Source organism: Macrobrachium rosenbergii, chromosome 43, assembly GCF_040412425.1.
Source record: "Macrobrachium rosenbergii isolate ZJJX-2024 chromosome 43, ASM4041242v1, whole genome shotgun sequence".
NCBI lineage: Eukaryota > Metazoa > Arthropoda > Malacostraca > Decapoda > Palaemonidae > Macrobrachium > Macrobrachium rosenbergii.
Genome location: NC_089783.1, coordinates 48,659,604 through 48,673,362, shown reverse-complemented (window position 1 = coordinate 48,673,362; position 13,759 = coordinate 48,659,604). Strand labels below are relative to the sequence as shown.

The window sequence follows — 13,759 nt, the reverse complement described above, 5'->3', positions numbered from 1 at the left end:
ACTCCAAAAGGATATTTGTGAAGAAATATAATTTCCATACTATCATTCACGAGTACACATTTTAAAGACAAAACCGATATAAAGACTGATTTTAACAAATATGGGATAGGATCACCACGAAGATTAATCACATAAAATTTTAACAACTCAACTGCTCAAGTCTGTATGAATTGGGAAAAACAGAAACAAGGATCAAGTTCCAAAGTCTTATGGGAAGGGAAGGGAAAGATATTAACTAAAAGGAAGCAATTCAATATTTTTTATTATAATAGTGAATGCATGAGGCTGTCACCTCATGGATGCATCCATACAATGTTCATGACTACAGTGTACCTCGCATAGTACAATCAAAGCAGTCCTGAAGGTCTTTTGCATCAGGTCTTTTGCAAAGTCCTTTTGGCCCTGAGTTGCAGTGATTTCTTGTTTACTTTCATCTATTCCCCTTGGCTCTCTGTTCACTGGCTGTCGTACTTTTCTCCACTTTTCCTGCTCCAGCTTCCTAATGTTAAGACCCAGGTTTGTTCCATGCATGAACAATTAGGAATTATACATACAGGCAGTTCCCGGTTATCGGCAGGGTTTTTTTTGTCAGACTTTTACGTACTGACATGAAGTACAGCAGGTCCCTGGTAATCATGAGGGTTAGGGCCCACAACCACCCATGGTAAGTGAAAATCCGTGATAAGTTGGCACACCCCTCTAAAAACACTTATAACTGCCTGCTTTAAAAGTTCAAACACCGAAGACCCCTTCTAAAAATGCTTATAACTACCTATTTTAACAGTTCAAACACCAAATATACCTTAGACTATCATCCTAAAACCCTTTAATATAATTTCAAAGTCATCTTACAACATTACCCTTAAAAACATATGGCTTACAGCTACAAGTGAAAACTAAACTCGAAGTCCCCCCTACATTCAAACACAGCCATTTTCTCTCAATACAGTATTGAAGCTGTCCCATTTTTTTTCAGATAGGGGAAACACTGGGAATTCACAAGTAAAGTTGAATACTTTACAGTACTTAAATATTTAAATATGCATTGAAAAAATACCAAATTATAAATGCAATCAACAGTGACAATATATTCTCTTGTGTATGTACTGTACATGATTTACTAATTTTCAGATATTAATATTGATGTAAACACAGCAAAATATCAATAAAATGTTATTTCACTTACAGAATTCATTTGTACTGTACAGTTTTATACTGATCTGTTATCATCGTAATATGTATAATAAAAATCGATCGTCCCGAAATTTGTAATGTTTACGCTTTGAGAATCAGCTGACTGAGCCTGCTATTGAAAGAATTAGGAAAATAATTTTTTAGTTTCTAAAAGAAATGAATGTATTAATGGAATTATTATTTTTAATTTAGCACATGAAAGTTGAGAGAGAGAGAGAGAGAGAGAGAGAGAGAGAGAGCTAGTGTTTACAAATGAAGTCTCAGCACAGTAGCTAGGGACGAGATTTGACTTGACAGGATGGGGAGGAGAGTACAGTATAACACTGTTTTGCTTATGTATGAAATTCAGATTTTAAATATTTTTATGGTGATTAGAGATGAAACATGAAGAGTGATAAAGTATTCTCTTGTGTACTGTTACATGTGTGATAACCACAGAGTCAGCTAAATTTATAATGAAATATGGTTCAGTAAGTCAGGGAAAGAAAAAAATATGGTAACACATACCTACAGTAAAAACAATTACAAAAGTCGGGCTGATCGTTCTTTATTTATACATATATTACAGTAATACATCAATATACTGTAATACAGTATAAATGGATTCTGTGAGTGAAATAACATTTTATTGATATTTTGCAGTTTTTTCATTAAAGGATATGTATACTGAGAGAGAGAGAGAGAGAGAGAGAGAGAGAGAGAGAGAGAGAGAGAGAGAGAGAGAGAGAGAGAGAGAGAGAGAGAGAGAGAATGTGTTTATGAATATTGGTAAGCTGTTTTGTGATTTTGCAGGATTTTAATTTAGCATTTTACTGATATTTTGCTGTTTACATTAAAATTAACATTTGAAAATTAGTAAATAATTTTGTTAACAAAAAAATGTATTTAGTCATGAAAATTAAATGAAAATATAGTAATTTGTGAATATTGCTCTGCAAAAAAAATTAGCAAATTAGCAAATTTTCTGCTATATATTTAGAGATAAGTTCTACAGAATAACCCGCGATCTAACGGGGATCTACTGTATATCCAATTCACATAATTTAGTACTATGTGCCAAGGAATATAACAGGCAAACATAATCGCACTCTGATTTACATAAAGAATATAGAGCCTAAGCATGGACTCACCATCTGCACCACAGTTATAGTAAGAGATCAATATTGACTGCTTTTTTACATTAATTCTGACCAGAGCTATACGACTAAACCAAGTTAACTTTAAGTCAAAAGTCATACTCACACCCGAAACTCTTACTTCTTTCTCAAATGGCAGAATTACATCTTTCAAAGTATGATGAACGTCCTTTCTTTGACTTTACTGAACTGACAGTTTTGGAACCAGAAAATTCACAACTGTTACAGCCTGACCACTTAATTATACCATTAATATTATTCTGCAAAAATTGGCAAGCATCAGATGTCACATTTAGTTACATACATGGCTAGATCATCTAACAACAATGAGTACTTTACAGGCTCTTGAATGACCTAGGACCCACTGATGGTCAGCAAAAAGAATTAGTAATTGTTAAAACTTTACTGTCCAGTACAGAACTATACTAAACTTCTTGTTACAGAGAACCTTTAGTACTATCTACAACGAGACACTTGAGGCATCACATACACTACATGAAAAAGCTAATTCTTTCTATTAATATCATAATATTAACATCACTTACATCTTCTTGTGCCCTTAACAAGCCCCAGACAATTGCCTCAACCTGGCTAACTCTTTGGTAAAACAAATCAGCATGTGTCAGTTTGCCAGAGGGAGCTTCATTACGATCTGCAAGTACATGCCTGAAAAAGAAAACAACTGATAACTTCCAATAGGAACAACAGTATCCCTTTCATTACATCAACACATCATTCACACTGCTTTACCACATATATACAGCACTGCCTTCCACCAAGATTTTTTAGATGTTTAGTTAAATACAAATACAAATTTTTTGAAGACAAGTTTAATTTCTTCAATACAAACCAGTTCATTTACTATTGCCATGCTGTAATGAAGCAGGTCCTGTAGACACATTCTGAAGAAAAGATAAGACTCACCAAAGCCTACGTATGCATCCAAACCATCGGTCCTGCTAAGGGTTTTGAATGGACAGTGGCATAATAGTAGTAAAGCCATAATAGTTTTGTTTGGACTGTTCCAAGTAAAATCACAATGCATCACTACTTCCTCCACACAGCACAGGCATCCATGTCAGTTTACCACTCTCATGAAGGAATAAAAATGTGGAATATGCTAGGTAACCATCCTCCTTAAATCATGACAAAATTTAGAATGCCGCAAACCTGGGGGCTATGGCCTACATGTTTGGTGATTTACTGAATAAATCTCTCAGATGCACATACACATACATATATACTGTATATATATATACAATTTTTCTCCACAGCATAGCAGCTGTTCATCCTCAAAGGAGATACCTGATAGTCCTGTCAGGGTCTCCATAAGACTGACAAACCAATAAAATGGAGGTTAAGCAAACTAAAGACAGGAGGACCCTTTTTCTAGGTCTACCAGTAAACACATGGAATCACTATCATCTCCTACAAATGGGGCAACAGTGTATGAATTGGCCGTGTTCGTCATTACTTTTTTCTTTTGTTGTGTCTTATCACTGAAATGTTGCAACTATCTGATGATGAAAATTAAGTACAAAATTTGAAAGCTCCTTGCAAATTATTATATTTCAATCAATTTCTCTCAGCTGAACAAAATTATGAAATTTTTTTCATACCAGGCATCCCCGCAGTGCAGAGACTTGTTAGGCTAATAGATTATGTGTTCTCTCACTTCCTTTCTTTTTGATACCTTTCTAAATTGCAATAAATTAGACGTTATTCATAACTCATTAATTTGATGTCTTATTGCTCTCAATAGGTCTCGATGAAAGAAATAATGTAACCTCGACTTGTAGTTTTCCCTATGCACATAGTCATTTTCTCTTTAATCCAACCTCTTTTTTCTCTTGAACTCACTTGCTAAGTTTCAATCTCAGAAATGCTATTAAGAAAATGTAATACACAGGAATCCTCCCACTTAGGTTTAACATTAGGGTTTTTTTGTATCCTTATTTGATCAATTTATCATGGGGATCCGCTTTCGATGGCATTATTGTGTTGCAAAGGTAAAATTTATGACCAGTAAAGTGAACCTCTTTTGCTCTTTCTTGGTGGATCAACACTTCTTAATAGTTCTGTATTCTAATAAGAAGCGTTGACCCTAAAATGTAAATCTATAATATGAGAAGCATTCTGACTACCAGTCTCATATACTGTTTGCAATAACAGCTGGTACTTTGAAGGTAATATGTTGGTTTTTAGTTGCAAAAAAACTTATCAATACACACCACATTTACTTATCTCACCTTATGGCAGCATCAACAAGATGTTGATGGTCATTGTGTCTAGCACGTAAAGCAGCTGCAAATGCTAAGCGTTCACTGTGCTCAGCCAAAAGAACTCGTGTTAAGGCACGTGTCTCATCTACAACTGCTGTGCTTAAGCGCTGCCACAGCCCTATCTGAAAACATGGAACGAAAAACTTGATTGAATATCCTTTTGCCTTAAGCTATTTGTGTAATGCACACGTACCATCCAACTGAGTTACTCAGCAATGCGCCATCTTGGAGAACTCTCTCATCACTCAGGCAGAATCAGTTTGTTACCTTGCCCTATCAGCAGCATCATACAGTGTTAACTGTACTGTAGAATGAATTGCAAACTGATTTTCTTTAAAATTGACTTCCGACATGCATGCATGAACCTAATCCCGTTGTAACTCAATGCCTACCTGTACATATATACATTACATAAAGGATTAAAATATATCAATAGAAATATATTATGGTAAAAAGATTGAAATAATGATTGTACATTACATTACAGTACTATGTAGGTACTTTATATAGCAAAGGTTTGATATTATGCCCTACCCAGTATGTCGGCCAGTTTCTAAGGTTCGACTTACATCCATTTTGACTTACAACTCTTCTTATATGAAATAGTAACTAAAAAAAAAAAAAACTTGTTTAACTCATAAGGCAAAGGAACACTGAAAGGGAAACTGAGAGGAAAAAGGTTTAAAAGGTGTAACAGGAGGAGAACCTCGCAGATGCACTATGAAACAATTGTGAGGAGAGGGTGGAAAGTATGATGGAAGAAAGATAATATGAACAGAGTACTGTAAAAGAAATAAAAGGGGTTGCAACTGCAAGGAACCTCAAGTAATGTCTATGGTGAATGTTCCATGATTGGAGTTAAAATAATAAGATAGGCTACTGATCACCTAAAAACACCAAGTGTTAGTTGATTAAGAGTTACATAGCTTTAGCTAAAGTATTCACTTATATAACTAATATACGACAAACCTGATGTAAAAAGGTCATGTAATGCTGATGAGCTGTAGCCTTATCAAAAAGCAAGTTCTGTATGATAAGTGACATGGGGGCACCAGTGCCACCTGCTTGGTTGATTTCTGCCCAGCGAGGGTCAGTTGCTGGTGTGTCGTCAAGTACAAGAGTTGACACCTGAATGACTATGCTGTCCAACTGAGTGTTGTCTGAACCTGGGAACAGCTCGTCCAACAAAGCCTGAGGACACAATGTGAAGAAAACATATTCTCAAAGTGTCGTGACACTTATGTAAAATTAACAATTTTACCCTAGAATTAAGGATATATATGTTTATATAAGTAATACCTTATAGCATTTAAAACGGAACAAATTGCAACTTTCCATTTGAGATATCATAAGGATAAGTTATAATCACTATACAGGTACCTGTGCTTGAGCAATGTTTTTCTTGTTGAAGTGAAGAAATGCTGCTTTAAATTTTGCCGTACTATCGCTGCTAGCTGTGATGGAATCTAGTCCAGTAGTTGTGAGATTCAGTGTTTCACAGACTCTTGATGATTCCTCAGCCACACTTTCATTCATTACGATACTTTAAATCAAAAGTTAAACAGCATCAAAATTCACACTCAAATACAAAAAAGAAAATTTTCACAAAATATCCATACAAACCTAATCATGTAATCATGTCCACATCATATACTAACATATGAGTAAAAAAGTATTAACCTTTCCCAATCATTATTTTCATGAATATCTGAAATATACAACTTGCAAACAATTTGCTTCATAAATGATTGGAGCAAAAAAACTGAAAGCTGAATAACTGCTAAAATGAACAGTACTCAGTGTTGTATTCTTCTTCATAATATGTCAAATGGCTGATAAGCAAGCATCCTTTTTCATGAGTTTTTGCTAGTTAGCTCTTTGTTTTTATACTTTACAAAATTCCTTACTGGATTAATCAGGCTGCCTTTTGTTTATGTTTGATATTGTGGCCAATGTTCGTCCTCAAAGGATTTACTCTCATGGGTCCATTCAGGTTCCATGATGTACCATTAATATAAAAGAATTCTCTATTAGTCAGTCTAGGCCAAGTATAAGTGCTGCTGACACTTGGAGTATAGGACTCAAGGACTCAAAGATAAGAGGGGCTCTTTTCTCTTAACCACAGCGATTACCTAGGTTCAATCCTATGTCAGCCTGCAAGAAGTGACTTATGGCACATATACATAGGCCGCCATCTTTGATGATGCGTAACTGGAAAGACTAAAGAACCATTACTCTGTGTCGGCCCATGCAGTAAACACATCATGTCTGGAGCTGGTAAGCCTTTTTTTTTAAATTTACTGTAAATTGTGCACTTTAAGGGTTTGTGAACATACAGTCTTCTCTATTTTGACCCAGATTTTAATTTTCAAATTACAGAGGTTATTTTTTTTTTACTTTGAAATATTATGGATTTTATAATATTGTACATTATTGCATTATTATTCAAAGTCTAACAACATATTTTTGTCTGTTGGTTTATCTTTATTACTTGGTAATGATTGTTTCCTATACATTATTCACTGAGCCATGGTTTTTTACTTGAACTTTTGAGTTAGCTATAGATTGTAGTGCAAGTGACAATGACATTGGATGATGAAAAAAGAAATTTTTAACTGAACTGAGGGAAAACACAATCAAAATGTAACACTGCTGTGTCTCAGGAGAAATGGCAAGCTTTAATTCAAGTTCAAAGAAATTACCTTGATTGATTTAGGTGCTGATTTGTTGTGATTGACATTATTCCATGATTGGCAGAGAAGAAGAGAGGCAGGCCTTGTGATCGTCCAACACCCAAAATACTATCACCTGCACCAGAAAATTCGACCCTGTCACCAGCGTCACCTTCACCAACAGCTGAAAAAATTTTGTACGGAAAGTGAAGACTGTCTCCGGGAGAATATCAAAGTTATTTAATACATATACAGTACAACCCTGGGCCTTGATGCTAATCCATTCCAGAAGAAGTGCCAAGATCCAACTCAGTCGAGATCCGTATCAATATTCTACATAAGAAATAACAAAAAAGGATTAATCTGTTCTCAACCACCAGTTATTACCCTAACTTGCCTTTTTGTACAAAACATTACACAAATTACAACTAAATAAGTTCAGAATTAAATAACATACCATATTTGACGCACTTTTTTTATTTTTAAATGTATACTGTACTGTATAAAAAATCTGCCCTATGTTCAATGTGGCCATACACTTTTACCAATAGGAGACCAAGCACCGTTGGCTAGGCTAGGTACTGTACTGTACTGTACTGTACTGGGTAGGCACAAAAATTATTGCTAATAATAAAACATTGAAAAACAAGCCTAATTACTGCAGCAAATTAATAAAATACAGGTAGTCCCTGGTTATCGGCGGGGGTTCCGTTCCCAATGGCATGACGATAACCAAAAATCGCCAGTAACTGAAAATCGGCAATAACAGTGCCAACCGCCAGTTATCAGCGCGGATCTCTGGTTATCAGTGCCAATAACTGAGGGTTTTCAGCATCGATAAGTGGGGATTGGCGCACATAGGTGCTGAAAATCCAGTTATCATCGTCACTAGACAAGTGCCATAAAACCAGGTCACCAATAACTAAGGCCGCCGATAACTGGGGACTGCCTGTACTGAAAATAAGCCAAATTATATCTTATCACAAACTTATGAAAAATTGCTGGGATACGTCGGCAGGTTGCCTTTCAGCCATCTGCCATTAGTGGATGTAAACAAACCATAGTGCTGCCCTGGTGACCTGTCATGGTAACACAAACGTTGTTTATGTACAGTAGTATTTATGGTAAATTTCATACAGAGTCCACTCAAATACCCTGTACTGTACGTATATTAATCACGCAATAGCGTACTGTATTTCATAGGACCCACGTTTTTATCAAAATACATACAAAATGCCACAAAAACTAAAGAAATAGATCAAAACACTCAAAGCAAAGCTGAGTGGGGTTTAAACGATGTGGGAATAATGCCAACTAGCCCCAACTAACTGAGGCAAGAAACATTTTGTTTACAGAAATCATGTGGTTTATCAGGTCAGATTCCAGTTTTTTGTTAGAGCTCCAATGCAAAATTTACTAAACATTCCACGTCGAAATTCAATTATGTCAAGTTCTGATATGGTCGAGGACTGGGATTCTACTGTATAAGGACAAAAAAGTATTTGATATGACATATTTACATTAAGTATAAAAGCATGCTTATCTCTGTAACACAGAATCTACTTTGAAAAAGTGTTCATGTAAGATATGTATAAGATGGATATCACATGACACATAAAAACTTGAACTCAAGTGAGGTATAGATATCACTTGCTCCAATGATTTTCACTACATAGTACCACTATGGCCAGATGACAAATCATATTTATATAAATCTGTCCCTAACTTTCCTAATTTCTCCTTCATGGCATTACACGTGGGTTTTCAAATGTCATGATCTAGAATTTGGTTATGCAAGAAGAAACCACATTTATAAAATTTTCTTATCTTTAGATATTTTCCATTTTTATGTTTTTTTAACGGCCACCCTACCCTCTGGTGTTGAGTGAAAAGCAACTCTGAAGTATTCTTCCTTGATATCCAAGGATAATACTAATTCCCTTTCCAGATGGATCACCAGACGAGCTCCATTATCTTCATCCTGAATGGGGTCTGCTGCACATACTTGTTAAGCCAGCTAAGGTCGATAACTGGTCTCCAACCTCCTGTTGTCTTTGGTTACACTAACACACAACAGGTACAAACAAAGTAACCAGTTCCATACCTCCTTAATCACCTGTCCAAAACCAAGAATCTCTTAGAGCTGATGCTGAAGTCTAGTGGCTGGGGCAAGAATAGGGGTACTTATCTCCAGAAAAAGGAGCTGATAACTTATCTGAAGACTTCTATTATTCATGGTTCTGCTCTGATCTACCATTAAGACTGCCAGAATTACTGGAGACAGGACCCCGCCTCTAGAAGTACATTCCTGTTTCTCCTTATCCCCCTTAACAGAGGACTTCACCACTGGCCCTTCCCCTTTACTAGGACAAAAAGAGTAACCACTCTTTTCTTGCACAAGTTTGCCTATCAGGGATAGAAAGATAAGCTCTCCTCACAGGCAAGCCTAGCAACTTCAGGTGACAAGGAGACAGTTCTGGTTGATGGGGTCTTCTACCTGGCATTGAGCGCTCTCAAGAACAATGCCACTATAACTCGTTAAAACTACCGCTCTGGTTGCTGCTGAAGTTAACTTACCCCAAACACAAGAGTTCAAGGATTCATGACCCTGAGATGTTTACCTTATCTATAGGTAATATCACACATTTTTGGGAATATCCCAAATTTTTGTATTCAAATGGACAGTACGTGGCAAGTTACTCAGAGTACCATTAATTTTATTCATAATATTTTTAATCAGTATCATTTTCTGTTTTAAATTGTCCAATATTTGTATTAAATTTATAAGAGAGTTTGTAGACATATTCATGAACTACAGAACTATAGGTAAAAATTCATTCTTACATAAAAAAAAACAGACATGTTTAAGGATGTGTGGTCAACAAGCTTGCTGATATCTTTGAAAATCAACTTACTTTATGATGACTAAATAAAAGAACTGACCTTCATACATATGAGCAAGATGATCATTATTAAATAAAAACCTGGATGAAACCCAAGAGAATTACGGACAAGAAGGAAAAATGATGAAACACCACAGGATCTGCAAGGTAAATATATACCTGCACTGGACTATCTCAGCCAGGTCACTGTACTTACTGAACTTTAGTACAGTAATAAGCACTAGCATAGCAATTCCCTCCAAAGTAAACACTGGAGGAAAGTGAACAGAGCTGTTATGCCCACGGCAGATTCATAAAAAATGAAGCAAGTTGCCGAGACATTGTTGAGGATCCAGATAGCATGTGCATGGAAAGACTACTTTCTTGTATGAATTACAATTGCTTTACAACAAATACTGCATGTATCTAATTAAAAGCATAGAATAATTACTTTTTTCTAAAAAATATCAAAACCATAAGACTAGGAAAACAGTACTGTATATCAAATACCTGAGACACACAACACAGTGTTTTTATTGTATATGTACGCTGTCGTGCCACACAAAAGAAACCTCTGAGCCAGCAAAACATTTTCAGCAGAATCTTGATAATATTCTGAGTGCTTGAGTAGTGAAAAGTTACTGACTGTCAGTGGAGGTGTATTTCCACCCGTTTCCATTGTAGCTGTAAAATGAAAATCTTATTAAAGTTATGTTATACTTCATATTTACAGGAAATTAATTTTTTGTATTAAAACTGAGGATAAAAACCATAAGTGTTGAAGAAAACGACAAAAATTCCCTCAAGATAAACAAAAAGTGAAATAAAATAATGGCGAGTATTCAAGTCACATTTATCTACCCACATACAATAACATATATTTCAAAATGTAAACTGACACTTGAATCAACTAAAAAAAGCATCTTAGAACTGGACTTTAAATCTATTGTTTTACAGCTTTTGGAACACTGTTCTTTAGCACGGGTGTCGGCAGCCTCTCGGAATTGTTTTCCTTTAAACAAGGTTAGTTATCACACAAACCAGATAAAAAATCTACCAAATCATACACTGCCCAAAGCAAAGAGCTTATCAAAACATATCCTGAGTATCATCGTTTACAATATTCTTATACAGATCCAAGCTTGAATTTGGAAAATAAGCTTTGGCTTCAGTTTCAGCTTCTCAAAACAATTCATCCCCCATATTGTTCAGTTACCAGAAATATGACATTTTTTAAGTAATTTGTATATTTCCTAACATACAAACCCTTGGTCTGGAAAACTGGCGGTTAAACTTATGCAAGGTGGTTATGGTAATAGCTACTGATGGTAGGGGCAGAAGCACAGCCCACCAAGTCAGTGTACATTCAATTCTACACAGTTTACCTTTGGACCCAGGTTTTTTTTTTTTTGGGGCATTTTTATTAGAATAGCTCCATCTGTTTTCCAGTCTCATAACAACTGAGCACAGTTGTTTGATTCCTTGGACCATTCAATGACCATCAATTTAAAACCAGCTTCATACTTCTTTGCTGGTGGTTCCATGATTGCAAAGTTAATCAAAACTAGAGTCCCTGTTCTCTATGTCTCAGGACAACTGAAAAATTTATGTAACTAAGGAGTCTAGTAGCCTATAGCAAGGTATAAAGGATACATTTATTCATACATTTTCTTCACATCACATTTTTACATATCAATATAATTCCCAGTCATTTTAATTTCTGAACAATATCTAACCAAAGATACTGGTGTAAAAGTTTCCTCAAACCTCTTGTGAAATTTCATACCTAGCCTAGTATATGGTTTGTTAATCTACTTTGGCATAATATAAGCTGCAATCAACCAAATAGGCTATTTTTAATCCCAGTTCAATGAGGCCTATAGAGTCCATAGAGGAATGGAAAGGACCTTAGATTATAAACCTTGGTTTAACTACAAGTAACACAGCTGATAACTTGTTTTTCACTCCTCTTTTCAGCTACGATATATTATATCCACTCTAGGTTCTGGTCAGATCTGCAGCTATTTTCAATTTTGAGCCAATCACCATTTCATATGCTTCTCCACAATCACTGGTAACAAGTGACCCGCTAATTTATACTACTAAATGAAATGAAAAGTGTACTTTTAATTCACAGATTACCTGGAAAACTACAAATATTTATCTTCACAGATAACCTTATAAAAGTACAGCGCTTACCTAAAGCATAGACAAGCTGCTGAGAAACTTGTGGATTTACTGCTGCGGTGAGGACCATGACTGATGATGCACTAGAAGTTGGCTGCATATCTACAAGCCAAACACGCAACTGTGTAGCACCTGCACGTTCACGACCCTGCAGAAAAACAAATATGTAAGATGAAGATGATCCTGTATTTTCATCACTTAAAGATAAATTTTAAGTGTTTAAGTGCTTAATTTTTGTTTCCCCCCTGTCCAGGAATATTCTAGAGGGAAGAGAAAAAGAACATAAAAGCCTAATATGATTTATATGCACAGGCAACACTTCAGAGGTGCAGAACCAGTGATGACATTAGCCTAATTCCAGGTCTTTATAGATATTCGACACGTCATTATATACTAAAGTTTCTTTTTGCTCATTTTTAGCAGCTTGAAGTGAAGATTGCAAATAAATCATGGGTAATTTTCAAAAGAATAATTTTCAAAAGGAACAACTAGTCTTTTTTGTTTTATTACCTATAAAAATAAGTGTCCAGGGAGTGCATATAACATTAGGAAGGTGGATATTTTATTGCACTTGTGGGAGGAGCACAGCTTTTGTTTCTGAACTGAAATAAATATTGTACTACTCTTACTTTAAAAATTACAAATCTAAAGGTAATTAATTTTTACATATTTTTTAAAGTGGGGGGTTCCTGGGTGGGGCACTGCAGGAGTGCACCAGATGTTAATTGTAACTAACTTAAAAGTAAACAGGATAGGCTTATACTTTAAAAATCATATCTCTAGCTTAATCAAAACAACAAATCTCCTTTTTTTTTTTTTATAAAAAGGATGTTTTATTTTGGTCGTTACAGGTTACTAAAGGCTAGTCTGCTTATGATACTTTTAACCATTTTCAAGGAATTTGGTTATGTCATTAAAAATAACTTCTCATTTAAAAAATGTTACAGCTCAGTAGTTTTTGTAAAACTCTGAAGCTGCTTTTCTTGATTTTGCAAAATGTCTCATTCCTGGTTCTTGTACTTGTAACTGTATGTAAAGGTACTGTAATAAACATTAGAATATATATCATAACCGCTATCAAAATATGTAAGGTTGAAATTTAATTTTAATCAAATAATTCTACTTGCTGTACATACTACACCCAACATTTATGATCTTAAAGGTAAAAATCAATTCTTAAACAAAATATTATTACAAGAAATATAAAAAGTCTTCAATTACATACCCATACATGGTCAACAAATCCTTCCCTTATATACTTTTCAACATTGACTTCATATATCAACTTGTCAGGTTCATTTGGTACTAAATACCATTTCTGTAAGGAATGAGCAGACAGGACCAACACAGCACGTTCATCTTGTTCAGCACCTGGCACACCAACTGCTCGCACAAGACGCTGTAAA

General features: G+C 35.2%; 1 protein-coding gene across 1 annotated transcript in view; it reads right to left on the bottom strand.

Moving 5' to 3' along the window:
• The window catches only part of Nup133 (nuclear pore complex protein Nup133), a 33,651-nt gene that overhangs the window by 10,123 nt on the left and 9,769 nt on the right, over window positions 1-13,759 (bottom strand). Inside the window, exons 7-14 of the mRNA XM_067087150.1 lie at window positions 13,579-13,752; window positions 12,366-12,501; window positions 10,677-10,850; window positions 7,315-7,468; window positions 5,993-6,155; window positions 5,582-5,803; window positions 4,580-4,734; window positions 2,876-2,996 (exon numbers count right to left, since the gene is read on the bottom strand). Of these exons, the coding sequence (XP_066943251.1) occupies window positions 2,876-2,996; window positions 4,580-4,734; window positions 5,582-5,803; window positions 5,993-6,155; window positions 7,315-7,468; window positions 10,677-10,850; window positions 12,366-12,501; window positions 13,579-13,752 (1,299 nt within the window). The remainder of the gene's footprint in view (window positions 1-2,875; window positions 2,997-4,579; window positions 4,735-5,581; window positions 5,804-5,992; window positions 6,156-7,314; window positions 7,469-10,676; window positions 10,851-12,365; window positions 12,502-13,578; window positions 13,753-13,759) is intronic.